The following is a 27,400-nucleotide window of genomic DNA, read 5'->3' as shown; positions in this document are numbered from 1 at the left end:
GAAAGAGTGAGGTGGCTGGGTGTGGGACCTGTCTGAAGTGAAAACTGTTTTTTGCTTATTGCACATCTTTGAAACTAAACCACTTTTATTTCTTGAATATTGGTGTTTTGTTGAGCTGATAAGAACTGTACTTAATAAAATGTTGATAAACCAATGTCAAAGTTTTTGCCATTGCTGTTGACAGAAATTTCATACAATGTTGTCTTTAGGAAATAAAACACTTGGTTCTTAATCAGTTTTCTGGCTCTAGAAGGGTTTGCTGTCTTTTTGGAGTTGTCACTCCTTTGCTAGGGTTCCTTATTACAAAGATAATTACTAGCAGTTTGATCACATTTTAAAAATGTGAATCTAGTGTATGGTTGCATGGTTCCAAACTTGGTGCTTTAATCTTGTCTGGTTGCTTATGCTTGGGCTGTCCATGGAGCAATTCAGTGTAGGTTGCTTCATCTATGAAGCTTATTTTATTAGGTTGCTGTTTCAGTACTGTTCATGGAAATTTCTAGTTCTGGCACTGAGTCAAGCTCAATGCTTGAAATCCAATAGGAATAGTAATTTGTTTCCTTTAAAGACTAGTATTTTTTATTACTACATAGCTATTGTTATCAGGTTCAGATTTGTGGTTGGCAAATATGTCAACAATGTCTTGTTGAAAGGAAACTGGAAAAGTTGCTGTTTGGACTTCTGTTCTTGGTGTTGACTTATTGTAGATCTACCAGTCAAAAAAATGTGTGTAGGACAAGGCTTAGGCATAGGTAGTAACTTGTATCAGAACAGCTGATACGATTGAAAAAATTAGGCTTTCTGAAATACACATCTTTCTTTAGCATGAAATAAAAATAGCAGCTTTCACAATTAAAACGAGGATTTTTTTCTGTATTTAGTTAACCCAAGCTACTACTGAAAGTTTTTTGTCTTCTAGCAGGATGATAAATCCTTTTCAGGAGAACAATTCTTTTATTTTCCTCTAATTTGTCTAGTACAAATAGAAGTACTCTAGGAGGCAGAGTATTTAGTACATGTTTTCATCTCAGCTTGCTTAGTAAGAAATAGCAAAATAATAAGAAAAGACATCCTGAAAGGTAATTGTCATGATAACAGTGGAAGATTTTGTCAAAGTTTCAGTTGCAGTAATGCCTTAATTAAGAAATGGAAGATTTTTTTTTTCCTAACAAGCCTCAGTGTACCTTTACGTATCTGGTTAAGCTCATGGCTGGCTTCAGGTGCAGAATTTTAAGACCAAGGAATCTTGCTGATATGCTCAAACAAGGAATTCTTTCATCTGTGTTACTTAGGTGACAAGGGTGGCATGCTTTGGGTAATCAAAGGTTATTGCTAATAGCCTGGAGCAGGATGGCAGTAACTTTTCCAGGTGAAAATTAGGAACCCAATGTGCAATTTGAAACCCTTTGTATTTCTTTCTCATCTGTCATATGCACTCTAAGCATTTGCATTACTGCTGTAAATACATTTCAGCTTGTCATAATCATTCATGCCACTTTCTTGCATCCAAAAATAGACTGTTTCAAAACGGGTTGGTTCCAACATTGTACTGCTTTAGTAAAACACAAGAAATGGACAACCCTATTGGCCTTGTTGTACTGAAGTAGTTTTGAAATGCACGTTAAAGAATTTGGTATATTAATAATAAATGGAAGGCCAATTTTATGATGCATTTTGTTAATTAAACTTCAGCTAATAACTATTACAATCATATTAAAAGAAAAATGCCTTGAGCAAGGTGAGACCAATGCTATTGTTCACTTAGATACCTGTGAAGGTAAGAAAGGCTATGAGTAAGCATTCCTAGAGATCAAAGTAGAAGTGTATGCATATCTTGCAAGGTAAGACATCAAAAGGAACAGCTACCCTGCCTGTGGAAGCCCTTATTTTTAATGAGCCATAGGTCCCTCACAGGCTGTGTGCCACTTGTACCCTAGATGTGCGTCCTTACTCTGCCTTATTTTCTGCTAGCATCAGCAATACGGAGCCCTCTCCATTATTGCAGGGCTATTTAACTGCCCTCTGAAAACACCTGCTTATCCAGACAAGAATAGTCATTCTGAACAGCTGCTAGACCAGCAACTGGCATTAGCTCTATGAACCTAGGCCTGTGACTGATTCCCTTAGAGGACAGGACCTGGTGTGCATTTTGAGGTGCTGAGCACATGGCTTTCATTGCATTCCCAAGTATTTGTGAAGATACCCACTAGTGAGATAAGATTTTAATCTCATTCAAAAAGGGGAAGTTGGTCCCCTGTGCAGTATGGGTGAAGGACATTTGGCCACTATATGCATTCCTACCCCCCAAAACCAAAACCACAAAAACCAAAACCCAAAGCAAGGCCCAAACCCAACACTCAGGATAGCAGAGGCAACTGATCTGGGACATGCCTCCCATGAATTGCATTATAAGCTGTCTGCTCAGATGGTCTTGGTCCCACCCATTTGGTACTCCTGATACCTGTGCTTCATGCCTACTACTGTCCGCCAACATATACATGAGGTATTTACTGAGGGGGTGTGTGTTGAATGCAGGGAGTTTAAGAGGGAGAAGCTCCCAAAAATCACTCTTCGATATTGGAAAGGCGTTCCTATGTTGAGGGATTTCAATTACTTGTCAATGAATGCTTTTTGCTGATGAAGCAGACTGTTTTGCTTTTTCATTTTAAAAATATTTGGACTCTGCAATAGTAGATTCCTGCCATATCTCCTACATGTGGGTTTTTTTTTCTTCTTCTGACATTGAACAACAGAGTGTTCTCTATTTATATTGCCAGGTGTTTGCTTACTGGTATGTTTGGCTTTAGATTTTGTGAGTTTAAGAGCTTCCTTAGGATTTTTCTTGCAACCAGTGGTGAGTTTATTTGGGTAAACTTACAAAACTGAAACAAATCTAGTACTCGTAGGTACTTGGACTGTGTACATGCTAATTATGCACCAAGATAATTCTTTTTATTTAAAAAAAACCCACAGTATTAGAGATGTTAATGCTGGTTGAAATGTTTGGAAACTTCCTGTTTGACGTAGCTGGAAAGAAATTGCACTCGTGGTTAAATGGAATTCTGGAAATAGTGTGTCCCCATACTGGCCATCACTATGCGTGGGTTTGACTACGAGCCTTCAAAGCTCATTATTGTGTTTCCTGCCTATGAATATTTGCCCATAAAAACCACCCTTGTTGTATGCTGTGGTGACTGACTTTTTTTCAAATGATTCCAGTTCATAAAGACTGACTAGTTATGAATAAGCTAGGCAAGGTTGGAAAAAGAGTTGACATCAAATCTTACTTCAGGCACTTGAAACTCCTGAAATATTTGTGGTTATAACAATTATCATTATACACTAGAATTAACTGACTGGAGTTTAGCAATAGCTGAACATTTGTCACCTTCTGGGCTGCTGACAAATTAAAATACCCGTATTTTTCATTCAGTGTACCAGAAAAACCTGCTCAGTGGGTTTAACTCTTTATAGGTTTTTATCCTGCTCTATGAATATGCTAAAATACCCAAGTCCATTAGTTGAGGTAAAGGAACCTACAAAATTTAAGACTCTCCCTTTGTGTTTAGTGCTGCGAAATTGTAAAATAATGAGGTTGTATGCTTTTAAGTATTTCCCCCAAAAATCATATCAGTGACAGTGTGTGGCTACATTAGTATACCGGTGGTCACAAAGGAGACATGACTGGACTGCTAACCATACAATGCTAAATGCCTCATCACAGTGTGCGTCTGTGGGTTGTTTTTTTTTTGATCTGGTTATTACAGATTCCCTAAATCTTAGATTGGACAAAGGATTTGAGGTGACATTGCTTTGCTCATGCAAATAAAAATTTGAAATATCAAAATGAGAAGGAATGTTTTCTTGACTAAGCAAAATGGAGATCTGAAGGCATCTATAATGCCTGTCAGAAATAAATGGGACCAACTGAGGCTTAGGAATAGCAAAGCTCCGTATTTTTCACAGTGGAAAAGAGGAAACTCATGGCTAACTCAACTTAGAAAAGGAGGTGGGGGGTGACACAAAACTGTAAATCACAATTTTCACTGATTGCATCAAGAAAGTGACTATTATAGTGGTATTTTTGAAGAAATAAACTCTTGGGGTTATTTCCTTTTGAAGTGTTTCTAGCAACTAAGGGTAAACAGCAACTGAATTTGGTATCGCGTAATAAAATGTCTCTTTTAGATGGGTGAGGTAGTGATGCTAAAATGAAAGCAGTAAACTGTAAGAAGATTTGTAATCTTACAAGTTACCTTCCTGAAACAAATGTTTTATTTGTAAGAGAAGGAAACTAATAACTTCATGTCTTAGTTGTCTGCTGTCAGTTTAACAGGAAAAAGGTCAATACTCAGAATGATCAGAACGTTATTCTAACTAGCAAAGTCGTATGTTCATGTACTGAATAGTGCTAACTGAGATATCTGAAAATCACAAGGCATTGTGGCTCTGACTGAAACAACACAGGAATTTTTATTCCCCCCCCCCTCCCCCCCCGGTCAGTTGCTGTGAATAAAAGAATTCATCATTTTTGTTTTAGCTCAAATACTTCTTGTGAAGGGGATGGGGGAAATCCTGCAGAATGTTTGCAGTCTACTTCAGGAACTGGAGAAAATAGTCTTGAATAAAACAATGTACAAAGACATGTTTTTCTTCTCCAGAATTCCGAGTGTCTTTATTGTGTTCATAGGTTTTAATTTATCTACAGTTAACCTAGTAGATCCTTGGATGCATAAAGACTAGAGTTCTTTTCCCTTTACTTGCCTCTGTGGTCAAAATACTTTGTGTTCTCATACCTCTGAGTCTGCCTTCTACAGTGGCAGGCTGCACATTACACTTCTCAAAAAAATTTGTCATTGCAATGTCTATAACTTAAACTACTAGGTTTTCAAAATGTTAGGTGCCAAGTATATAACATATGTTCTGTGTCATGAAACACAGAAAAATGCTGTTTCCAAAATTCTAGCATTCCTCATAGGGCATGAAATTTGAATGTGATGCCTAACATACTTTAAACTATTGTTTCATAAATCAAGTGAACTTTTTTTTTCATGAAAATACTAGTATAAAAGGCTTTCTTTGGAATACAAGGTTGTTATTTTCTAGTATTGTAGGCCTGGTTCTTCTTTATACTGGTTCTAAACTATGATGCTAGTTCCTTCGGTCCTCCTGTGGAGAAGGAGGTAGTGTGTGTGAATTATCTATGGTCTGCATGCAGCTCTTTAAAGGTAGCCTTATGCAATAATAGTGAGTGGACCATAATAGGTAAGGTCAATTCAGTTCTCTGAATACCTGCCTGAGATTTGGCAACTGCTAGATACTACTATGAAGTTAGGATTTGCTTAGACAACACAAAATGAAAGTATTAAAAATACCATGAGGCAGCGAGCTCCCGTTCAATATTAGCATTTAAAATGCTAATTTAATAGTGAAAATTTATGAAAGGAAATGTTCATGCTAGAGACATAAATCCTTGGGCACATAACTGGAGACACAAATTGATGCTAATATAAGGCTTCAGTAGTTGTGCCAAGCTAGCATAACCTGTTTTAACAGTCTGCTTGGCTGTGAACCTACAGCTGGAGTAATTTTGTGCAGATGAATGATTTGCCCTTCCATTACAAAGGCTTTAGAAAGTATTCTTTGAGATACTTAATTTTCTTAATGCTTTGATTAACAGTAAGAGTATACACTTTTAAGAGTATTTAATACACTTTTAAGAGTATTTGCTTATATACCTTGAGAAGCTTTTCCTCAAGCAGATGGCTTGCATGTACATCTGCTGACAAAATTCTGAATAAATGTGAACCTAAAACTTGGATGGTTTCCTGTATTTAAAATGTGAATTGGATATGACTCAAATGTAAAAATTACAAACATGCTTTAAGTATTTCAATATTTAATCTACTGCCTTACTGCTAGTCTTTATTTTTTAGTCAGGTGATTGGGGCAGATAACTGACTGTTATATTTAATAGGCTGTGCAAATTCTGTTAACCGAGTTCTTATGTCTTGTTTAATGTTTACAAAGCCAACCTGAGTGACCTTGAAATCAGTGGAAATATTACTCTGGGAGCAGTATCAGGCTGCCTTTCCCTTTCAGTCATGTAGATTGGTGATTCCATGTTGGTGTGTACACAAAAATTAAAGGGGGGGGTGTTAATTATATAATGGATTTTCATTATATAGTCTGCATTTTCTCTATATCTTTATCCTTTTGTAGCTTGTACATTGAGCAACTATGGCTTTTTTCTTTAGAATGTGCAAGTTAATTCTAGGTATGGGGACTCCATGTCCTTGCTGCCAGTATCTTCCCACATTAAATTCTACAGTATACTTTTGAAATAGTTGCAATCTAGTTTGTCAGCAGTGAAGCACAGCTGTAACAAAGGGCCCATTCAGTCTCTGCTGTATATGTAGTGGTTGTACTTTTTCCATACTGCGTTCTTAAAAAAAACCCTATTATGATGCTTGATAAGGAAGTTGAAATACTCCTTTGCGTGTCTTTGCAGTTCTATTAATCCTGAAAGGTGAACCAGCATAAAATTAAGGCATTAGGTACTTAATAATAAGCATGGAAGAGGGAAATACTGTATTTGTGTTAAATACCTTGATTATCTAAAACATTACCAAGCAATAATAGTGCAGAATAATGGTGATGACCGCCCACAATTACATTGCAGGACTAATAAAATATAGTAAAGTCCTCACTTTTAAAATTAATAACTCTTTTACAGGACAGCTTGTAGCCTTTGTGGTGGTGTTGCAGTTAGGTTTTAAGATCAGTTGAAAAATACCTTATGCTATAATTGATTAATTTGTGCTAGTAGACTATCTTGCTCTTAGGTAACATTATTTGTGTTAATTAGAGAATAAGCTTGTTTTCAGCGCTTTCATGCAGGAATTGTTACGTATTTTTGTCTTTATAGGTTGGAAATTACAAGCGGACAGTAAAACGAATTGATGATGGTCACAGACTTTGCAATGATCTTATGAATTGTATTCATGAACGGGCACGAATAGAGAAGGTGTATGCTCAGCAGCTTACAGAATGGGCAAAAAGGTGGAAACAGCTTGTGGAAAAAGGTAATACATTCTGATGTTGAACTCTGAAAACTTTCTCAAATGGAAAACAATGTTTCTGTATATCTTTGTTTTGGTAAGTACAAAGTAGAGATTTTGTACTTTTTAGCCCATAATGGAGCCTTCGCAAAGTCTCAGTAATGTAACAAATGATCAAGCTCTTCTTGATTAAGAACAAAGTAAGCCCTGCTCCTTTGCTAGTTTGCTTGTTTCTTTACTGAAGCAGACAAGTCTTGCCTCCAGTGTTGAGGTATCCAAACAGATTTGGTTTTAGAGAAGTGGCGGTTTCTAGGTGACTAATGGTATAGAACACAGTTTGAAAAGTGTATCTGAATAACAAGGGGGCAGTGGTTGTGGGGGAAAGACTAGTAATAAGAGAGCTAGGCATTGCTTTAATGGAAGGCTAATCTGATACCATTTTAATATATTCTGATAGTTTGTCCTTTCCTGGTTATCCATGCTTGAAAACATATTTGAGAAATTGAAGGCAGTTCCAAGAGGAGCTAATAGGTGGAATACTGAGAGTCATGGTACAGGGAGAGGGAGGCCAGAATAAATGAATATTATTTCTTCTCGTGTAAAAAAAATCATAATACCCTAAATTTATCTGAAAAGAAACTGTTCCCTTTTCTAGATTTGCACCAATATTGCTGTTTACAAGTGAATATAAGTCAATAGCTTCAGGCAGTTTCTTGGGAATATAAGTTCCATGTGGGTGGTGGCTACCGAGAATGACACTTTCTGTTGTGTTTAGGCCCACAGTATGGAACAGTAGAAAGGGCTTGGTGTGCTTTTATGTCAGAAGCTGAAAAAGTGAGTGAACTACATCTAGAAGTAAAAGGTTCACTGATGAATGAAGACTTTGAAAAAATCAAGAACTGGCAGAAGGAAGCCTTTCATAAGCAAATGATGGGAGGATTTAAGGAAACCAAAGAAGCAGAAGATGGATTTAGGAAAGCTCAGAAACCCTGGGCAAAAAAGCTGAAAGAGGTACAGCAGTAGATTATCTACTAGATCTCCTGTGTTACAATATATTATTGTCTCAAATCTCTATAAGGGAGTAAACTCCCTATTCTCTCTGCTGGACCCTCCTTTCTCAAAAAGATCTCTTGCTTTCTGTCCTCTTCTGAAAATTTTTCTCTTGGTCTCTCCTAGTCTTGGTGACTTCAGTGAAAATCTGGGAGAAGGGGAATTTAAGCTATCATTTTTAACAGTATCTGATTTCATGCATTTGAAAGTTATGAATTGCTTAAAGAAATGAGCAGGGGAAAAGTGTGTGTGGGTTTTTTTCCCTGTCATATAACATTATTCTTAAATAACAGGTTTGTAGAAGAAGGGGAGCAGGAAAACATGGGCATGAGGGAAAAAATGTTCTATTTGGGGACTTGCTGTAAACCTTTTCTTGAGTCTGTTCCACACTTCTCTAAGCTGTATGAGTGACATTTCTTATATGGTGAGAGAATGCTGATTCATCAACTAATACAATAATTTCCTTGTGTATTGTTCATTCCTTGGCCTAAATGAAAAAAAAAAAAAAACAAAAAAAAAAACCTAAAAAAAAAAGGAAAGAACATCCTGAAACAAAACCTGACACTTTCTTCATTGCAACATGATTATAAGGCTAAAAAATTCAGTTAATGGTTGTTGTATAAACTGTCCCAGATGCAAATATTCAAATCTACTTTGTAGGTGGAAGCTGCAAAGAAAGCATACCATGCGGCCTGCAAAGAGGAGAAACTGGCTATATCCAGAGAAACAAACAGCAAAGCTGATCCAGCCCTAAATCCTGAACAACTTAAGAAATTACAAGACAAAGTGGAGAGAAGTAAACAAGATGTACTAAAGGTATACTGTATACTAACGTACTGTTTGTATGCAGTCTTTTTAATGTATAGCTTGTGCATAGTTAAGCTTTTTTTTCCTCTTCCTGAATGTGTTGTGGACTGCAGTGCAGCTCATTTTCAGTTACAGTCATATACCAAAATCTAGTTTTCTCCAAAGTATATGTTATTGCCAAGTTCTTCTGTGAAGAACGAATAATGTATTGCCTCTACTTCACGTAAGTATTTCCAGCAGGGAACGAAGCAGAACAAGACTGAACTTCTAGGACAGAGTTCTACTCAGTAGTAAGGGTTGAGCTATTTCATTTGAGAGGCTGCGAGGTAGGCGCTTAAAACTTGCTGACATCTAAACTTGTAGCCATTCTTGACTGCAGAATGTATTTTTTAAAGAAAGTGAACTGATATAATCCATTTAAATAAAAGTAAATACACTTTTGGAAATGCCATTCTGTTGGCCAGTTTGGTTTATATCTTTAGCAGGCTGCTACCAAGAGGCTTTTCTTGTGTGACTTTCTTCAAAGACATCTTTTCCCTTTGAGAATGCTGTTCTGTGATCTGGAAGGCTGATGTTACATTGGGTGGGATCTTCTAATTCCTGTCTGTGTACTACTTCTGTAAATTAGTATGGAGTCTGAGGTTCTGCCTGTTAACTGAGCTCATACTGTATGCAATTTATGTTCACAGGAATGTATACAATGTTTGGTTTTCTGGTCATAACTCAACAGTGAACTATGTAAATTACTGAAGGAGAAAAGACAAAACTATGAAATTATTTGGAGATCTTCAAATAAGAGACCTTTAACTTGAAAGACTGCCTGCTCTGATTTACTCTGTGGCTCCTTTGGTTTTTATCTTTATTATTACATTAACATTTGTCATGGTTTCTGTTAAAAAGCCAGAGAAGAGGCTTAGAGCTTTATTGTAACTGTTCTGCAGCTTTGTTAAGTAATTCTTGCTGTGACCTAACATAGGGAACTTCTGTTCTAAATCCATGACTACATTGATAAGTCAGTTATGTAGGGTAGTAATAAAATATATTGCTAACAGTTTGTTTTTCCACCCCCAGACAAAAGAAAAGTATGAAAAATCACTGAAAGAGTTAGATAATGCCACTCCTCAATATATGGAAAACATGGAGCAGGTATTTGAACAGTGTCAGCAGTTTGAGGAAAAACGCTTACGTTTCTTTCGAGAAGTGTTACTGGAAGTTCAAAAACACCTTGACTTGTCTAATGTTGCAAGGTAAAACTGTGTAAGACTTCGAAATTAATGCTTAATACTTTTCAGTCAAAAGTAATCCATACTTCAAGTAGATCAGAATTTGGAATCTGATTTGTTTCTAATGTGTTGCTCCAATTTTTTTAAAGTGTAAGTGACAGAGCTTAAATCTTTGTTTTGTCTTGGATCAGATCAGCATCTATCTTTAACATTTGCTGCTTTTATTCAACACAGTGTTAAGTGAACCAAGAAACCCTAATTCTTGTATTTTTATAATCAAATGTGTGACAATTAGAAAGGATTCAGAGCTTAGAATAAAAAAATGCTGGATCAAAGATAGGGAAGGGAATGTTTTGGTATATTATGTCTTGCATGTTTATTGGAGAACAAACTAGAATTTATTAGTGTAAGACAGCATGAACTTTGTAGTGTAAACACATTCACTTTTAAAATATTGGAGTTCAGTCTTACCTTAACTGGGGGATAAATGTTAAAGATCCATTGGTTGACTGTTGCTGAACTCTTGTTCATCTGAATTTCAAAGGCTGCTCTTTATAGTGTAGTATGTACAAAGCATGTCTTGCACTTTGTTCTTTCTGCCTGGACCTTCCTTGCTACATTCAAAGAAAACTAAACCTCTGCTAGGGAACTCAAACCAGAACTCATGCAGGTTATTTTGTCAGACTGTGTGGCATGTCATCAACTACTACAGGCCATTTTGATACAAAGCTACTTTGGTATGTCAGCAAGACAGTGGTTATAATGTTTTTGTTCTGTCTTGCATTTGAGAAGGCAGCCACTGGAATACTTGCAGCAAATGCTGTAACAGTAGTGGAATTTTACATCCCACTTGTAACAGCAGAGTTTCATGTGTGCTGTGGTTGGCATTTCAGTTAAAAGGAGAAAAGTGTGCTCCTGGCTGGCTGCTCATGTCTGTTCCCTCTTCTGCTAGTAACAAAACTCCTATGGTAGTCCAACCAGTGGAATTAAGGAGCTGATCGAGGTAACCTAGGGCAGGAAGAATCTAGTTTGATTTTAACCCTGGTTAGTGTTCCAAATTGACTTGCTGTGCAGCCACTCGGATGTTAGTGCTGGCATAAGCAAAGGGAGTGACATAGCGGCAAGAGCAAATACAGAGCAAGCAATAGGTAAGGGCAAGATCACTTATTTTAGTATCATTATCATTTTAGGTTGCTTGAGAGTTCTTACGGAACTGCTGTGGAAGACAGGTTCTTTTTACTCTCAGTAGATAGATAGGATCGCCCCTTTGAATTCAGTTTAATCAGATTGAAAGAAACTACAGAACAGAAATAAATGAGAAATAGTAGACTGAAAGGGCAAGGTTGGGGGAAGACTGCAGAAGACTACCAAGTGGAGAGGCAATAATTTCCTTTTGAGATACTTAGGACGTTCAGGAGGGGTTTCTTATGATATGTTAATAAGGTGCAAACAAAGAAAAGAACTATTAGGATGACTCTAGGGATAAAGCAACTGTAACTGTTTATTTATCTCTGTCTCATTGAATACACAGAGATAAAAAGTGTAGAATAAACCCTCAAAAGGAAGTCTGATTTTTAACTTAAGACTAATAATGCTGAAGAATACTGTCCGGGGAATAGCCCTGCCCTGTTGTCTACAGATGTAGACCTACAGTTTATTGTTTGAAGTGATGGCTAGCAAGTCATTCAAAATGCTTTATTCCTTTTCTTAAAATACATGCCTTTCTATTGCTTAAATACATTCAAAGAACCACTGGTATAGGGGAAAAAAACCAAACATACTGCACACATGTTAAAGCACTCAACTAATATATAGAAATTGAGAAATTTGGATGTATATTTTGAGAAAGTCTGACTCCTTGACAATGTAGCACTAATAAATTCCAGTTCTAAATTTTGTGTGACTTCCTCTGGAAGGATTTTCCCAAATTCTCTCTAGGTTGAATACAGACTAGCAGTTCTGTGTCTCTTATTTTAAGCCTTGTGGCTGTTGTGTTACAGGCTCTTTATACTCCGAGTTCCATATTGCACCATACTGGTTTTTTTGGTATAAAGCAATTGTATTTGTGGTCATAGTCTGTAGAGTGAATACATTGTGTGCAAGGGGATCAATGTTGTATCTGCAACATGACTTCTGTAAAATACTTTAGACTTACGAGAATTCAGCTTTAATGAAAAACAATTAGACTAAGAGATAAGTAAAAGTAGTAAGGTTCTTTTTTACAGTATTTGATAGTTAGTAAAATCAGAGACTACCTAAAACAATAAAAGCAGTTAGCAGATATTATACCTGCATAGGAAAATGTTTAGCCCATTTAACTCTGCCTCAGGTTTAAGATTTTTATTTTTATAATGACTTAGAATTCTCATTGGGTGAAGACAGGACTTTTAACAGAATGCTATGGACTTACCAGATTCTGCTGTCTTGTAGACAAGCTTTTAAAATCAAGAAACTTCAAGATTGGCATTCAGTAATTTAAATACATTCCCATGTGAAACCTACATTTGATGACAGCCGATTAAGTTACTTTACACAAGAGTCATAATTCTAAAATCTGGCAAATAAGGATTTTATGTTTTTGTGAACTTTCAGCAATCTTACTTATTGGACTACTCTTCCTTTTTACAGGCAGTTAATATATCTGTCACAGAGTTTTAAGATTCTGTCTTGCTCTAAGTTTTTTTTTTTTTCAATACTATTGTGAACTTCGAATTTTTTTTTTTAAATCTGACTAGGGCATTTGCCATGTTTCTAAATGTTACACTATATTTGAAGATGAATTTGTTTTGCAGTTACAAAAATATCTACCGTGAACTGGAACAGAATATCAAAACAGCAGATGCTGTGGAAGACTTGCGGTGGTTTAGAGCTAATCAAGGTCCAGGGATGTCAATGAATTGGCCTCAGTTTGAGGTAAGGTCAGAGTACTTAAAACCCAGACTTGTTTTGCCTAGTTTTTCCTCTTTGCTCTTTGTCATATTCCTCCCTAGTATAACTCTTAAATTCAGGCTTCCAGCAGTGAATTTTTTTTTGTTTTACAAGTCATAGTAGTTTTGTTTTCTTAATTTCCATTGGGCTCTCTTCATCTCCCACCTTTTGGAGGTGATTATAGCAGGCACTTAGTTAAAGAGAAAAGAGGTAAACCAGAAGACTGTATAGTGTGGGTTTTTTTAAGCTGAAGTCATTAGTAAGCCATGGTTTAGTTGATACATCTCTGACACCTGTATATGTTATCCTGTGTATTTTACTTTTCCCTTTTGGTGTCAGACTTCAATTTGAACTTCCTTGCTATTAGCAGGTAATTACACTGTAGGCAGCAAAGACTTTGAAAAGGTTTTGAACCTTCGAAAAGACTTTGAACCAAATACTTCAATCAGTCCTGACAATTCATATTTTTAAGTCTTAACTAGTTTTTTCAATACTGTTATATTAAGAGAAGTTCCACCTTTAACCAATTGGTAATTTTGTTGCTGAAAACATCTTCCCCAAAAAAGGAGGTTTTTTTTTTTAAGTAGTGTTCTGCTAACAAAGCCTGCAAGAAACAAGTGCCAAAATGTATCAGTGCAGATCATGCTATCAGAATATCAAATAGCTGGAATCGGGATAAATTTGTCTGACCAGAATCATGGGTTTAGTTGAAATAATTTCTAGGCATTAAGTTAATGGAGTAGAAACATCAACTCGGGAGTGTTCACTGTTCCCTTATTAACCATAATGGAAAATATCCCTTGTTTTTAAAACATTGAGTAACTCTAGCTTAGAAGGTTTGAGGAAGAAAACCCGTAACAGTACTGCAGAATTACTTTGCCTGAAAAGCCGAACTACAGTTACTTCTGTGTGGGGAAATTACCATCCTTTTTCATAAGCATTATAATTAACAGATTAAGTAGTGTTGTTACTATTTTTCTAATCAAGTTTTTTTCTCATTTACATGCTACAAGGATGACGTAAGTAAAAAAAAAATTGTGATCAAATGAATATGAAATTGCATTATAAACTGCAAATATGCTTAGGTCAGTGGTCTTTATGGTAACTCAGAAATCCAATATGTATTTCTAGAAAGTTAAAATAATGAGATACCTCTGAAAAGTTGGCCAGAAATCACTGAGGACTGACTGTGCTACATGTATAAAACAGTAGTAATAGCAACTTGCAAAATCTTCATTTCCTGTTAAAAATACTTATCTCAAAAGCTATCTTTTGTATAGCAAACTATCTCCTGACTTTTCTTTACCTTTAAGGCTTCTGAGATGAAACATGTCTCAGCATAGGATATTTGCTTGCGTCCAGTTTGTTCTCTGTTGGTTCCTGCTTTATATCAGTATGCAGCTTAGTTTGTCTCGATAAGTAGAAGTTGTGTTTAGGTCTCACCAAGTCTGCCTTCTGAACCATCTGAATGAACCATCAAGGAGGGGATACTTTACAAATGGCATCATTAGTCTTGTCAACAGTTGTGTTGGTTTGAGCCTTAATGCTTATGGATGGCTTTTAAGGACAATAAGTTTCACTAAAAGTAGAGTGAAGTACCTTAAGGGCTCAAATCTTAGGGACAGGAGAAGCGATATACAATGAGTTTAAAAATGAGCTGCTTCCTAGGTCATTCTTGGAGCAGATTTTGAGAAGTAAGCCCTGTCTTAGATTATAATACCTTTTTAAATTAAATGTAGGGTTTACCTTTTAAAGCCAGATGTTTTGGCATTATTTGAAACAGTGAGCCCTCTCAGTACTTAAAGAGTACTTTAAAGAGCTGCACTGGCCAACTCCTTTGATTTCTCCAGCTGTCTGCCAGATGTCTGGTATTTTAAGTCTTTTCAAGGTGTTCAGAATACTAAGCAGAGAAGTACAGGTAACCTTGGGATATTGCGAGTAGCACAGATGTCTGTAGGGCTAGGGTAGGAAGTAGATGGGAACTATAATTGAAACATTTAGAGTAACCTACTTTTTTAATAATTATTTGTACTGTTGTATGTATAGACGTATGTTCATAACTCAGTCTGAGAATTAAATGTAGTAATTAGTTGTTCAGTTAGATTTCTCAGTCACATTTTGTATTCATTGACAGGAGTGGTCTGCAGATCTGAATCGCACTCTCAGTAGAAGAGAAAAGAAGAAGGCTTCTGATGGAGTGACTCTGACTGGTATTAATCAGACAGGAGATCAAGTTTCACAGCCTAACAAACATAGCAGGTATTTTTTTTCATGCCTAAAAAGACTAATGGAAAGGATTGTTATCTTCGAGTACACTAAGATCTATGGTATCAAAAAGTCACTGTCCAACCAAATGTTAATTATCTGTGAGCATCTTTAGTGATGTGTTTCTGCAGCTCACCAGATATTTTTTGAATTATTCTCCATTTTCAGTTCTCTGTCCATTGGGTTTTAAAAGAAACTGAACTTCATGAGAAACTGAACTTTCTGTAGCTAATCTGGTAGTTAGTCTGTTCCTATCTTCCCATCTCTAGAAATGACAATTATACTTTGAAATCTTAGCTTGCCAAACATTTATCACTCCAGAATTCTGGATGTGATTAATACAAAACTGTTAACATCAGGTGGTTTAGAAAGGAATGAAACTGGCTAGAAAAATCACACTGCCTTTTATTGCAGGCAGTAAGGAAAAAGAAATTATGGTCCACAAAGGATATTCTAATTCTGGAGGGATGTATCCTATGTGAGACTTTCCAAATTTTCTTGGGTCATATGCTAAACTTGATAGATGTTTGGGTTTTTGTTTGGTTTTTTGTGGCTGGAGAAGGGGTCTGCTAAGCAACTGCTTAGTGGGACAGCAATGACAGTGTTCTACTCTTAAACAGATAGGGTCACCATAATGCTCTTTCTTTTCCAAATTAGCAGTCTTAGTGTCCAGAGTAACACAGTGCAGTCAGTACAATCAAGTTACAATCCCTTTGAAGATGAAGAAGATACTGGGAGTACTGTCAGTGAAAAGGAGGACAATAAGATCAAAAAGTTGGTGAAATGTTGTTTTTTAATTGTTTTCACACTTGCACTTTCTCTATCCAGGGTTTTCTGTTTTTGGTTTCTATAACACTACACCAGTCAGTGCATGAAGTCCTTTTAAGCAGTTATGTAAGCAACACTGTAACCTAACTTCTCTCTCCTAACAGATGCCATATCTGTTGCCTTGATCTTTGGTTTGAAACTACTGGGGTTATTGGCAGTTGCTAACAAAACTGTGGTTGCTTTTTTCCTTCCTTTACCAGTCCTATAAAATGTTAAAACTCACAGGTTTTTCTAGTGAGACTGCTTCTGGAGCTTTATTGCTCTGTGTGTTCCCGCTGAATAAATCTGCTTTTATGATTGCTTTATTTTTATTTAGGACCTTCTCAAACAGCTGCCTGTTACTTCAGTATACACACTAGGGATGTCATACCACTCTCTTAAATGGCATGTGCATGCTCAACAGTGAACTTTTCTTTAAATTATCAAGTTGTTGCAGTATAATGAAGTTTCTTTATTGGTGGATTGCAACATACAAAAAATGTTGAAAGCTATTGTAGAGGTTCATAGAGGTTTGGGAGGGAGGTTCTGCAAAGGAATTTAAATGTCTTATCCTAAACCGGATAATTCCTCTCATCTACTACCTGCATACCTTTTACCTTTCTAGAGTAAATCCCATGGATTATATAGATTTCTTGATAGAGAAGTTTTTGGGGTTCATGGGGAGGTTGCCTTTGATATCTTTTTTCCTTTTGCCTTTTTCTAACCTTGTAAATGTATTGCAATAACGCCTTTTTTCAATGAGGTATTGTCAGCTAAAAATAGGTGAGAAAATACCAGAAATAAAGTTTCAAAACTGGGCCTTAATCTGGAGTTTAAGCTTAATTAGGGGAACAGATGTCTTAGTGGTATTTCTAGTCTCCTATTCTAAGAGCAGAAAAAAATAATTTAAAAATTGTTTTCAGTGTTAGCAGCTATGAAAAAAACCAAAGCTACCCTACAGATTGGTCTGATGAAGAGTCCAACAATCCCTTCTCTTCCACTGATGCAAATGGAGACACCAATCCATTTGATGAAGATACCTCTCCTGCAATGGAGGTGAGAGTACGTGCACTGTACGACTATGAGGGCCAAGAGCAAGATGAACTCAGCTTTAAAGCTGGTAAGTTTACAGCATTCACTTAAAATATTTATCAAAAGGAGAAAGGCGGAAAGGGAGGAGTTTTTCTCTTCAGCTTTTATTTTCCAAAGTCACCTGTTTCTCTGAATGTACAGCTCTGCTTACAGGATCCTATCTAACCCTTACCCCTACTGATAATGCTTCTTAGTATCCCCTGTTTGGAAGCACTGACTTCTAATCTGCTTGGCATGTGTTGGGATGCATCTGTTTGGGATATTCCTTTCTCACCGTTTTGTCTTAAACAAAATGAGCTGCAGAACTGATAATCCTATCTCCCCCATTTCTTAGTTGGTGACAGTAACAGCTGCTGCTTTTAGCTGTCTAGAAATGCCAACCCTGCACAGTTGTCTTTTTAAAGGAAAAGGCTACAGCAGCTAATCTTAAAACAATATTTAATCAATTGATATTTTTTGTTTAAAATGGAAGTGTCCCTTTTTTTGGCCTTCAGCTTCCTAGAGTGCTAACTTTTTAAGGTCAAAAACTTAGCCATGGACAGATAAACTTTTTCCTCTCTCTTTCCACCTCTCTTCAGTGTATGTTAAGCACAGTAACTGTCTTTACCTGTTTGTCTTGCGTTATATTAGGGTATGCTTACAACATCCTAAGAAAGGAGATGTATAGTATTTCCCTTGAGCCATAAACCCTGTTCCTTTTTTACCTTGCTGCTATAGCAGCTTAGAGAACAGAATAGAGGCAACTGACAGGAGAAACCCATGCCGCAGTATGTTTCCATGCATACGACGTTGGCCCAAGGGTATGATGGCTGCACGCCATGGATGCTGCTGCCTCCAGTTTGTCTGGGCTAGCTCTACTAGCCGTTGGGCGCTGAGCGAGCTCCTAGGCAGTTTAAGAAAGTAGGAGACTTCCAAGTTTTTCATCATCTGGGCAGCCCGGAGGCAGCACCCTCTAGTGATGAAAGGTGAAATGTCCTGTCCATGCCTTTCGAGCTCGGAGTTCAGCCAATTGTTCTACTGTCTTGCCCAGTAGAGTTGCACATGAAAAGTTTACCAAACCCAGGAATTCCAGAACAAGATTGCCTGAGTAGTTTAGCAAAAGCAAACAGAAGTTTAGTTTCTGAAAATGAGATAGGCAATCTCATTGATCTTGTCTCTTTTCCCGTTTACTTGTCATTTACTCCCTTCTCCTGTAAAAACCGACTTAGTTGTAGGGTAAAAACAGGATTCAAGCATTGAAAGGAAGTTTGAGAAAACCTGTAGTTCTGCTTCCCTTTCAGCTGGAGGTCCTGAGAAGTGTGCTACTTCTATACCATCTACAGTGGGTCTTGGATAGATGTTACGGCTTAAAGATAATATAGCAAACAAGTCAGTGATGTAGCTAATGAGTAAACTGCTAGACTTCCATTCTGCTTATGAAGAAAGGTGGTGCTCGGAACAGTGTGTTTCCAGGTCATATTCTAAATACAGTGTGTCTTTTTTAAACCAAAAAAGCCCACAACTCAGGTGTGGTTCTTCCACCTTTCACTTGCCTCCCTCCTTTTTTAGTAGTGAAACTCTCTGACTCTTCTTCTTTGTAGACAAGTATTGTAGGCTTCCAGAGAGGAGGAATGAGTTGGTTTGTCCATTAACTTCGCTGAATTGTGTCCTAACAGAAGGATGGTAGTAACAAAACATCTGGAGCTTTCTCTGGAATGCACAGCAGCTAAAATTATTCTTTATTCTGTAGACTTTAACTGCTCCTTTTTTTCTCAGCAGGGGTTGGAAGTGTGCTAATCCTCTTGAAATACATGTATAGGATGACATTCCAAGGGTTTACAGTAACTAGCCTTTCAGTAGCAAAACTATGCAATGTTTGTACACGCAGATGTAATAGTTGAATACAAACTTAGGTGTTTTGTGCCTTAGTACCAGCTGTGTGACTTGCATTAAACTATTTGAACCAGGTGGTTCTCAGTGTGAGGTCTGTAGAAATTAAGTATGGGAGCTGTGAACTGTAGGAGGTGTATGTAAGCTTAACTTAAATAGCTTACTATCTTTGAAGGAAGGGCATTAAAGTACATTTTAACACCAAATTATATGGTTGTATCAATTGTAGGAAAGGGATCACACACTAGACTGTGAATCCCCTTACAGAAGCTGAATTATAGAATGGCTACAGTCAAACTTACTTAGGTTTTAGGCAGAAGTATTGGTGTGACAAGTTTTACACTGAACATACAAAAGACTAAGGCAAAACATTCACCACGTCCTGCAGAAGCCAATTTAAAATACACTTGCTCCTGTGCTCCTATGCAGACTACGCCTAGACTCCTAAGCAGCTGTCAGCAGAGGATTAATGCATCTTGGGGATCTGTTTAAATGTACGCAGATATTCTCAGATGGTATTTCCTTGGGTGTTCAAAGAATTTGCCTGCAAAGTTTTTTTGATCACTTCTAGGTACATGCTGTAGTATAAATGCTGTGCATAGGGTCCATTAAATGTGTTTTAATACATGAAACTCCTTTTTATTAGAAACTCCTTTTTATTAGTGGAGTACTTTATATACCTGTCTCTCTCTCGGCAAACAACTGTGGGAGGCTTCCAAAGAGGAAGAATAACTTTGCTTATTCATATCTTATGAGAGGTTTTATAATTGTGTAACAGGATGGGACACAACCATCTGCCACATGTCAGGCTCACCCTACTGTGTCTCTGCCATGGCTAAGAATAAAAATACCTACAGTAAATGTAGACCATGCAATGTTGTCAAAATGTGTTATTGTATATGCTATCTTTATCACAGTTGTTAGAGACTGTTTTCATTGTAACTGTTGTGCAGATGACACTTAAGTGGTAATGTTTTCATAGACCTCCAAGATCACTGAGTTTCCAAGTCCTAGCTGTTAATAGAAGTGCAACTGCATTGGGGCTTACATGGGGTTCATGCAGTGTGGCTCTTGATAGTCATTGTTTACGCTCTTTATTAAAATACACTTCATAAAAGTGGCAGGAAAGCTTGAAATTGTATGCTCTCATTCTGCAGCATTAGAAATGGTGGGGAAAAAAGTAAAATGTCTCCATAAGCCAAGCACAGTCCATAGTACCAAACATTTGTTCATATCGTTCTTTTATTAGTTATCTGGTAGCCTTACAAAATAGAGGAGATGAGGCTTTAACCTTTTTTAGCTAACAGAGGAGCTATAGAAGATACATATCTGAGAATATTTAGTATGAAGCTTGTCCATTTCTACCAAAGAACTGATAGTCCCTAAGCTAGTTCTTGTTCTCCTAAATGGTACAAGACTGTGTATTTATAACCATTTAGGATGGTATTAAGTGGTTAATATCTTCAACGTGTATTTCCTATTGCTAACTAAGATGAAACAGAAATCAGTTTTATCTAGGGAAATAATTTGACACAAATAAGTTGTACATGAGGAAATAATTGTTACTTAGTCTGACCTCTTTTGCCTGGCTGACGTGGACATTCATTTGCTCATATACAGCATCTTGGAGTCTGCAGACTCTCTAATGCTAAAGTATTTCCTGAGGATGTAGAAGATTAGATGTGAATGATAGTCAAAAGGAGGTTATGTTATAGTTCATAAATGCCTGAATGGATAATCAGGGTCAGCTTTAGCTGTGTAAGTTAGCAAGCAAATTCTTAGTTATTTTTTCCGTAGCTACAACATCAGCTTCTAGCAGTATAAAGCTAGAGCAATAAAAGGGAAAGTTAAATCCCAATCCTTTATATTTCTTAAAAAGATGAGGAAAGGAGAGATATAACAAAGTGTAAGGTATAAGATTCTTTTAAATCTTTGCATCACAACTTAGTAGTAGTATGCTGAAAAGCTGCAAATATAATTCAAGATAATTTTACTGTCATGTATTAATGTTTGTAGCATTTTCCTCCTTATGTTCCATGAACTCTGAGAAGAGTATATAGACAGGAAACCTAATGAAACATTTCACTTACACTGATGTTTTGTTGAGGGCCAAAAAAGTAGGATTATTCTGCTTGTTTAGAGGTGATTGTACTATCCACAGCTATCTCTGTCTGTTCACACCTTTTAGATATAAGGGAGTCTTTGATCTTACAGTGAAAGAACACTGTATATAACTTCAAAAGTTTGCATTCTTTATTGTGCTTTTAAAAAATGCTATGACCTTTTTGAAGTGCTGTCAATGTAATGTTTTAGTTTCAAAGTAGCTGGCTTCTTCCTATTTTATTGAAACTGGGGGCGTTTCATCCCATATGTAAATCTCTAAGTGGTATTCTTGGTATTAAAAGTGTGAAGAGCAAAGGGAGGCTTTCTACTGGGGCCTGGGGTGGGCAGGGGAAGAAATGTGAACATGTAGATAATGGTCATATTATCTTCCTGTTCTTACTTAAAAGGTTACAGCTTGTTAACAATGTTTCTTCTTTTTGCAGGGGATGAGTTGACTAAAATGGAGAATGAAGATGAGCAGGGTTGGTGCAAAGGACGGCTGGACAATGGACAAGTTGGTTTATACCCAGCAAACTATGTCGAGCCAATACAGTGACAAAGGACAAAGTTAATACAGAAGTGTTACAAAAGCTCTGTAGGCCTGTACAGTATATATTTAAAGCAAGAGGAAGCTGAATGATGTATAGTGTATATATTTTAATGAAAAGGCAAGAGCTTGATGCTGAAATCATTGTGATTTAAAAACAGAAGTTTGAATGAATAATTTGACATTGTTTTCACAATTTATGCACAACACAAAGGAAAGGGGTTAGGTTGAAAAAATAGTGTGATAGGAAAAATACTTTTTAAGCTTTTTCTTCCCACATGGTCTGTTATTGTGACTCCTAAAGATTTTTGCATTTTCTATGCTTATGCCTCATTCTACCCTAGGTATGTGGCTTATGCTCACTTTCGTTTAATCAGTTATTTTAAGTGACCTTCAGTAACTTGCAACTTGAATTTTAAAGATTATTATAGTTAATTTTCTATTTGTTCTTAGCAATGTCTGAAAGATGCAGTATTTTTTTATTTAAGTGCTATGTAGTTAAGCACCTTTTTGTATGCTTAGATTTATCAATTAATACTTAAATTATGACATAGATTTAGTCACCAGTTGACTGAATGAAAACTCTTTCCATGTTGTAGTAATCTTTCTATGTTGTCAGCATGGCTTGAAGTTGTAAAACAAATACTGTATTTAATAAATATCTGTTACAGAAGGTTATTTGTAGCAGAGAGATCTGCAGGTATCATGGGTTGGAATTCTATTACGAATGTTGTTTACGTGGTTTGACACTTAAACTAAGAGTTTTCCATCTAGATCTTAAATGGCACTTGACAGATAAATTATGCAAAAGCCCCAGAATAGTGGCTACTTCCAGCACGCGTTTGTGGGGGCGGGGTGGGGGGTGGGAAGTCTCCTTTAAACTGTTAATGACTTTTGAGTGATTTGAGATGTTAAATCTGTGAATTTTTTCAAGAGAGAAGACTGTAAAATATACTAAATGCTTTTTATTAAGAGCCTATCTATGTTGTCTATATGTACATATAATTTGATATTCCAAAATATAAAGAGCATGGCTATTAGTTATCAAGCCTTTTGATGTCAATAAGATTTAGATTGTTTTAAGAGTTTAAATTATAGGTATATTTAAATCTGCTTTCCTACCATACTCATTACTGTACTGTACCATAGACAAAGTATTCTGTGATGAGATTTTCAGAAGTACAGTAAATACACAAACATACTCAAAATCAGTATTTGTGGACAAATTTGTGAGTCAAAATATAAACTAGCTTTAGTCCTTACATGAATTATTGTAGCAGAACACTGTAAATTATACATTTGTTTGCAGTTACAACTTAGTCATCTGTAATCGTGTCAAACAGTATGCGTTTGTGACATTTAAAACTGGGTTGTAAAATTACAGCAGATTTGTGTTTAAATAAACAACAAAACCCTAAGTATCAGGTAAGTAGACATGCTGTGTTAGGAAGCTACACTGTAATGAAGCTAACAAATCTATTTTGAGGTAATATTAAAACACTGTTGGTAGTCTTGGACTTTATTGTTTGTTTTTTGAGCTTCTAGATATATATTTAATCATCATTTTCAATGAATCAAAATGTGCAAGCTTAGAAAGTGGATGTATGTATGTTTCTGTCAGGAAAATGTATCAACATAACTGTTCATCTGCAAGATGGTTACTAAAATTGTCAGGAATTACTGGTTTGGGTCTCTGTATTGTAAAATATTTTAGAAAACAATAAAATCTGTTAATCTCTTAAATACACAGAATGCACCTCTTACTATTTCAACGTATGTAAAAATAGTCTTATGAAGCAAATAATCCGTGCATTTCATTGCAATGTGATGTGACAATCTGCATTGTCTAAAAGAGCCATAAAGAAGGTTACATTATAATTTTCTTAATCTTCTCCATCCTTTCTGGTTTGGCGGAAAGTTGTTCATTCACCTCACAACAAGAGGGAACTTGCTAATTATGGCTGAAAGCATACCTAGTGGTCAATGCAAAGAGCTGCAGATTCTGTTCCTGAAATGAGAGAATAGAAGATGATCCTACTTTTTTGGAATACTTTTACTTCCTCATTTTTTTTGAACTAAAATATAAACAGCAGTTTCAGAACCTGAGAAGGGTCATGTGGCAATTACTGCAGTAGGCAGTACCTTCAGTGTGTTTGACACCTAGCAGTTTACCTGCTAATGCTCAGTACGTATCGTTATTAGCCTGCTTTACTTGTTTTCTCCTGTTAGAAATTCAGATTTTTGTGGGATACTATATTAATTCTTTAGCACAAAATTTCAAAAATATTTTAGGTGCTGCTTAAACGTTCCATTCAAGTACCTGAAAGTTCTACTGAGCACCTGTCCACATTTCAGAAGGTGTAACCTCTTTTCTCTAAGAGTGACTATAGTAGGTCAGACAAGCTCTGTGCCAGTGGTAGTAGTGGGTGCCTTGGGAAGAGTCTAGGAACAGGACAACATATAGTGATACTTCAGCCGTATTGTTTTTGGCTTTCATTGATCTGTGTCTTTGGTCCTATGAAATAAGAAAAAAATTAATTCTCATAATTTTGAAAGTTCAGCTCACTGCTTTGGCAACAGCTGAACACCACGCCATTGTTCATACAGACCAAAATGAAGTAGTTCAGAAAGAGAACCTACGATCAGTTCCAGAAAGAGAACCGGTAATGTTTGTTCTTAGTAGTAGCTAGTTCTGACGCCATTAGAGATGTTCAGGCTGTGTTTTTATTTTACATTTGACTTAGAAATTCCCTTGTTGCTTTATCTGGTCAATCAGTACTGTACAAGATCCTTTTGCAGCTGCTTTCCACTTCTGTGATCATAAGTAATATCAATAAACTGCCGCCTTTCTAGTTGCCCTTTTTGTAGATAAATATTCACATCTACAAGTCCAAGCATGAATCCCTCTGGGGGACACACCAGTAACCTCCCACTTTTTATTACTGTAGTCAGTAACTGATTTAATAAATGACCATTTCCTTTATTTCATGGCAGTTTACTTTGGCTTTTACGAGGGATATTAGCATGAACTTTTTGAAAATCCAAGTCACCTGTTACCTCAGCTAGATCTCTTTTCTGCATGACCCATGAAATCTCCCATGTTGTGACGTAAACATCTATGAATTGTGAAGTACTACAATGATGGATATTTCTAGAACCCCTGTGCAGAAATCACTGAAATTTGATTGCCCTGCATAGATTAAATTCTATCATGTGGCAAATGTAGGTGGGTTTTGCAATGGGACGCTGCTTCCAGCTGTAGCTTGGTGAGTGCCTTGCATTGCTAATACAAAAGAGGCTTACCTAAGCACAACTGAGTATTGAGTGTGCAGAGGCGGTTGTCTGTAAGTTACATTATATTAACTTTTTGGCTTTGTACTGGGCCATGTTGTTGAGATATAGACCGCTTTCAAGAGCGGAAAGCTCCAAGAAACCTCACCTGTTTGAAGTGGTTATGCTTCTTGATGTTATCAGTACAAACAATGCACTAGTAGTAAATAAAAATGTATTGATGTGTTGAACTGGTTTCAACTGGTTTTTAATGTAGTTACTAAACTTCATTTCCATATTGTGGGAGTAGGTATTTGAATGCTTGATATTTCTGTTCCAGATAAGAGATTTTCTGTCTGTATTATATGTACAGGAATGATACATGTCTGGGACTATATTGTGTCCTTGAGGATGTCATTTGCAGAGGGAGGCCAGCCTAAAACTTCTTGAGCTACAGCTGTCATGAGGCAACATATTTTCATTATGCACAATATAGCTGTAAGCAGTGACAATTTTTGCTTGGTGTGACTAGGTTTTCCATCAAGCACAATTCATACATACCCTCTGACTCTGAGAGAACCTTTGGCACTGGGAAGGTAACGAAGATCTAGCTAGCATGACCTGGGACTATACCTATATTCCATTATTTCTCGGCAGCAGTGTGAGGACAAAACAAGCAACGGGAGGCTTGATAATAACTGGAGAGAGCACTAATAGAATTTTACAGAAGTAAAAGCTTTGAAGGTTGGGAATGGCAGCAAATATTTTAGTGCTGTGAGACAGTATGTGGCCACTGAACCTGTAATTCCATACAACTCCATGCAGATGGAAGTGCCTACCTCTGGTTATCAAATCAGCCCAAGACCTAGAGAGCAGACAGTTTTCAAGAGATTGTCCTAAACTGTCATCTTTCTTTGTATTCGTATATCCTGGCAGGGCTGTCTGGCAAGATCCAGGAACCTGCGACTTTTGTTGCAGCATTTGGATACGTGAGAGTAGGAGAAAGCATTTGAACAGGTTGCTTTGCCTATGCTGCATCAGCTCACAGAGTAGTTACAGCACCCAAAAATTGAGCATCAACAAAGTATTAGAGGGACAACCAATCCGTTTCAGGCCTAGCCTAGGTATGCAGAGAGGGGAGTATTAGCACAGAATCATTCAGGGAGGAGGGGCCTCAAGACATCTCCAGTCTAACCTCCTGTTGAAAGTAGAGACGACGCTGAACTAGAAGCAGGTTGCTGAGGGCTTTGGTTGGGTCCTGACAACCCCCAAGGACAAAGATTTCAGTTGCTGCAGGAAAACTGTTCCAATGTTTGATTCTCCTCATAATGGAATCTTTGTATCAAATTGGAACTGCATTCTGGGTTGTCAGTAAGAAGAAGAGCTCTTGGGTTTTGATTTGTGAAACAGCAACACCCAGCATCATACTCTTGCATGCTGGCAATGAATTGCTCTGTGCTTGTAGCTGATGAGAGGGCTTGTAATGCAGCCCTTCTAGGGAATGTACTTGTCCGGTGCTTGTTTCTGAGGGTACACATATAGCAGTCTTTCTCCATGTGTATGTTTGTCACACCAGCTGCCATGGAAGGAATTTTTAAGGAGTACTGTGTGCACTGGGAATAGAAATATGTGTATTTTGGGCATTCTTGGAAACCACTAGCAAGACATGACATTACTACACTGAGGCATAACTGGCAAAGCAACAGTTGTGGTCCACTTTCCCACCACTGCTACTATTCTTTCTTCCTGCCTTCCCTCTTTCTGCAATCCACTCAAATCGCAAACTTGATGAAGAACAAGAGGCCCACCTCTATTCCCTGGAAACATTCATCACCTTTCAGGGCTTATTCTTATGGTTTCCATTATTTAGAATCAAGTTTGGTTCTCCTTTAGGACTGGGCAAGGTAACTGTTAGGGGGAGATTAGGATATGGAGGCTATTTCCAAAATATCTCGAACAAATCGGCATTCTTTCTCATGGACGAAGAAAAAGACAGCGCAACATGCTGTGGATAATGTGACCAGGGAAGGAATCTGTGCTTCATGGACGTTTTTTTGTCAAGATGAAAATCTGCTGAGGATTGAGGACAGAAGCAATGTCGGACCAGAGGAGTCAGTCTTGCTCACAGTGCTGGTCTGCTCCTGGGTCTGGGTAAGGACCTGCACTGTACATAAGGGCTGCTCGCCAAAGCAGAGGACACTCCAGTGCCCCATCTACAGGTACCCTTGAAGGTAAGAGTTTGGTTTTTTGTGTTTTGTTTTTTTTTTTAATTTGTTTACTCAACATGCAGAGCAGCCAGTGAATTACAAGCACTGCCTTTTCCCTCATGGTGGATAGACTGGCTCATGCCTTCCTTCTACTCTTGCCTCCATTCGCTA

The 27,400-nt window shown here is 37.1% G+C and overlaps 1 protein-coding gene across 1 annotated transcript in view; it reads left to right on the top strand.

Moving 5' to 3' along the window:
* PACSIN2 (protein kinase C and casein kinase substrate in neurons 2) overlaps window positions 1-23,504 on the top strand; it is a 27,138-nt gene extending 3,634 nt beyond the window's left edge. Inside the window, exons 2-10 of the mRNA XM_010286807.1 lie at window positions 6,929-7,085; window positions 7,837-8,072; window positions 8,772-8,927; window positions 9,990-10,165; window positions 12,934-13,054; window positions 15,204-15,328; window positions 15,992-16,108; window positions 17,065-17,261; window positions 21,649-23,504. Of these exons, the coding sequence (XP_010285109.1) occupies window positions 6,929-7,085; window positions 7,837-8,072; window positions 8,772-8,927; window positions 9,990-10,165; window positions 12,934-13,054; window positions 15,204-15,328; window positions 15,992-16,108; window positions 17,065-17,261; window positions 21,649-21,761 (1,398 nt within the window). The 3' untranslated portion in view covers window positions 21,762-23,504. The remainder of the gene's footprint in view (window positions 1-6,928; window positions 7,086-7,836; window positions 8,073-8,771; window positions 8,928-9,989; window positions 10,166-12,933; window positions 13,055-15,203; window positions 15,329-15,991; window positions 16,109-17,064; window positions 17,262-21,648) is intronic.
* The last annotated feature ends 3,896 nt before the right edge of the window (window positions 23,505-27,400 follow it).

This window comes from Phaethon lepturus, unplaced genomic scaffold (assembly GCF_000687285.1).
Source record: "Phaethon lepturus isolate BGI_N335 unplaced genomic scaffold, ASM68728v1 scaffold13365, whole genome shotgun sequence".
Taxonomy (NCBI): domain Eukaryota; kingdom Metazoa; phylum Chordata; class Aves; order Phaethontiformes; family Phaethontidae; genus Phaethon; species Phaethon lepturus.
Note: the sequence above shows the minus strand (reverse complement) of the source record. Positions and strands in the feature narration are given on the sequence as shown.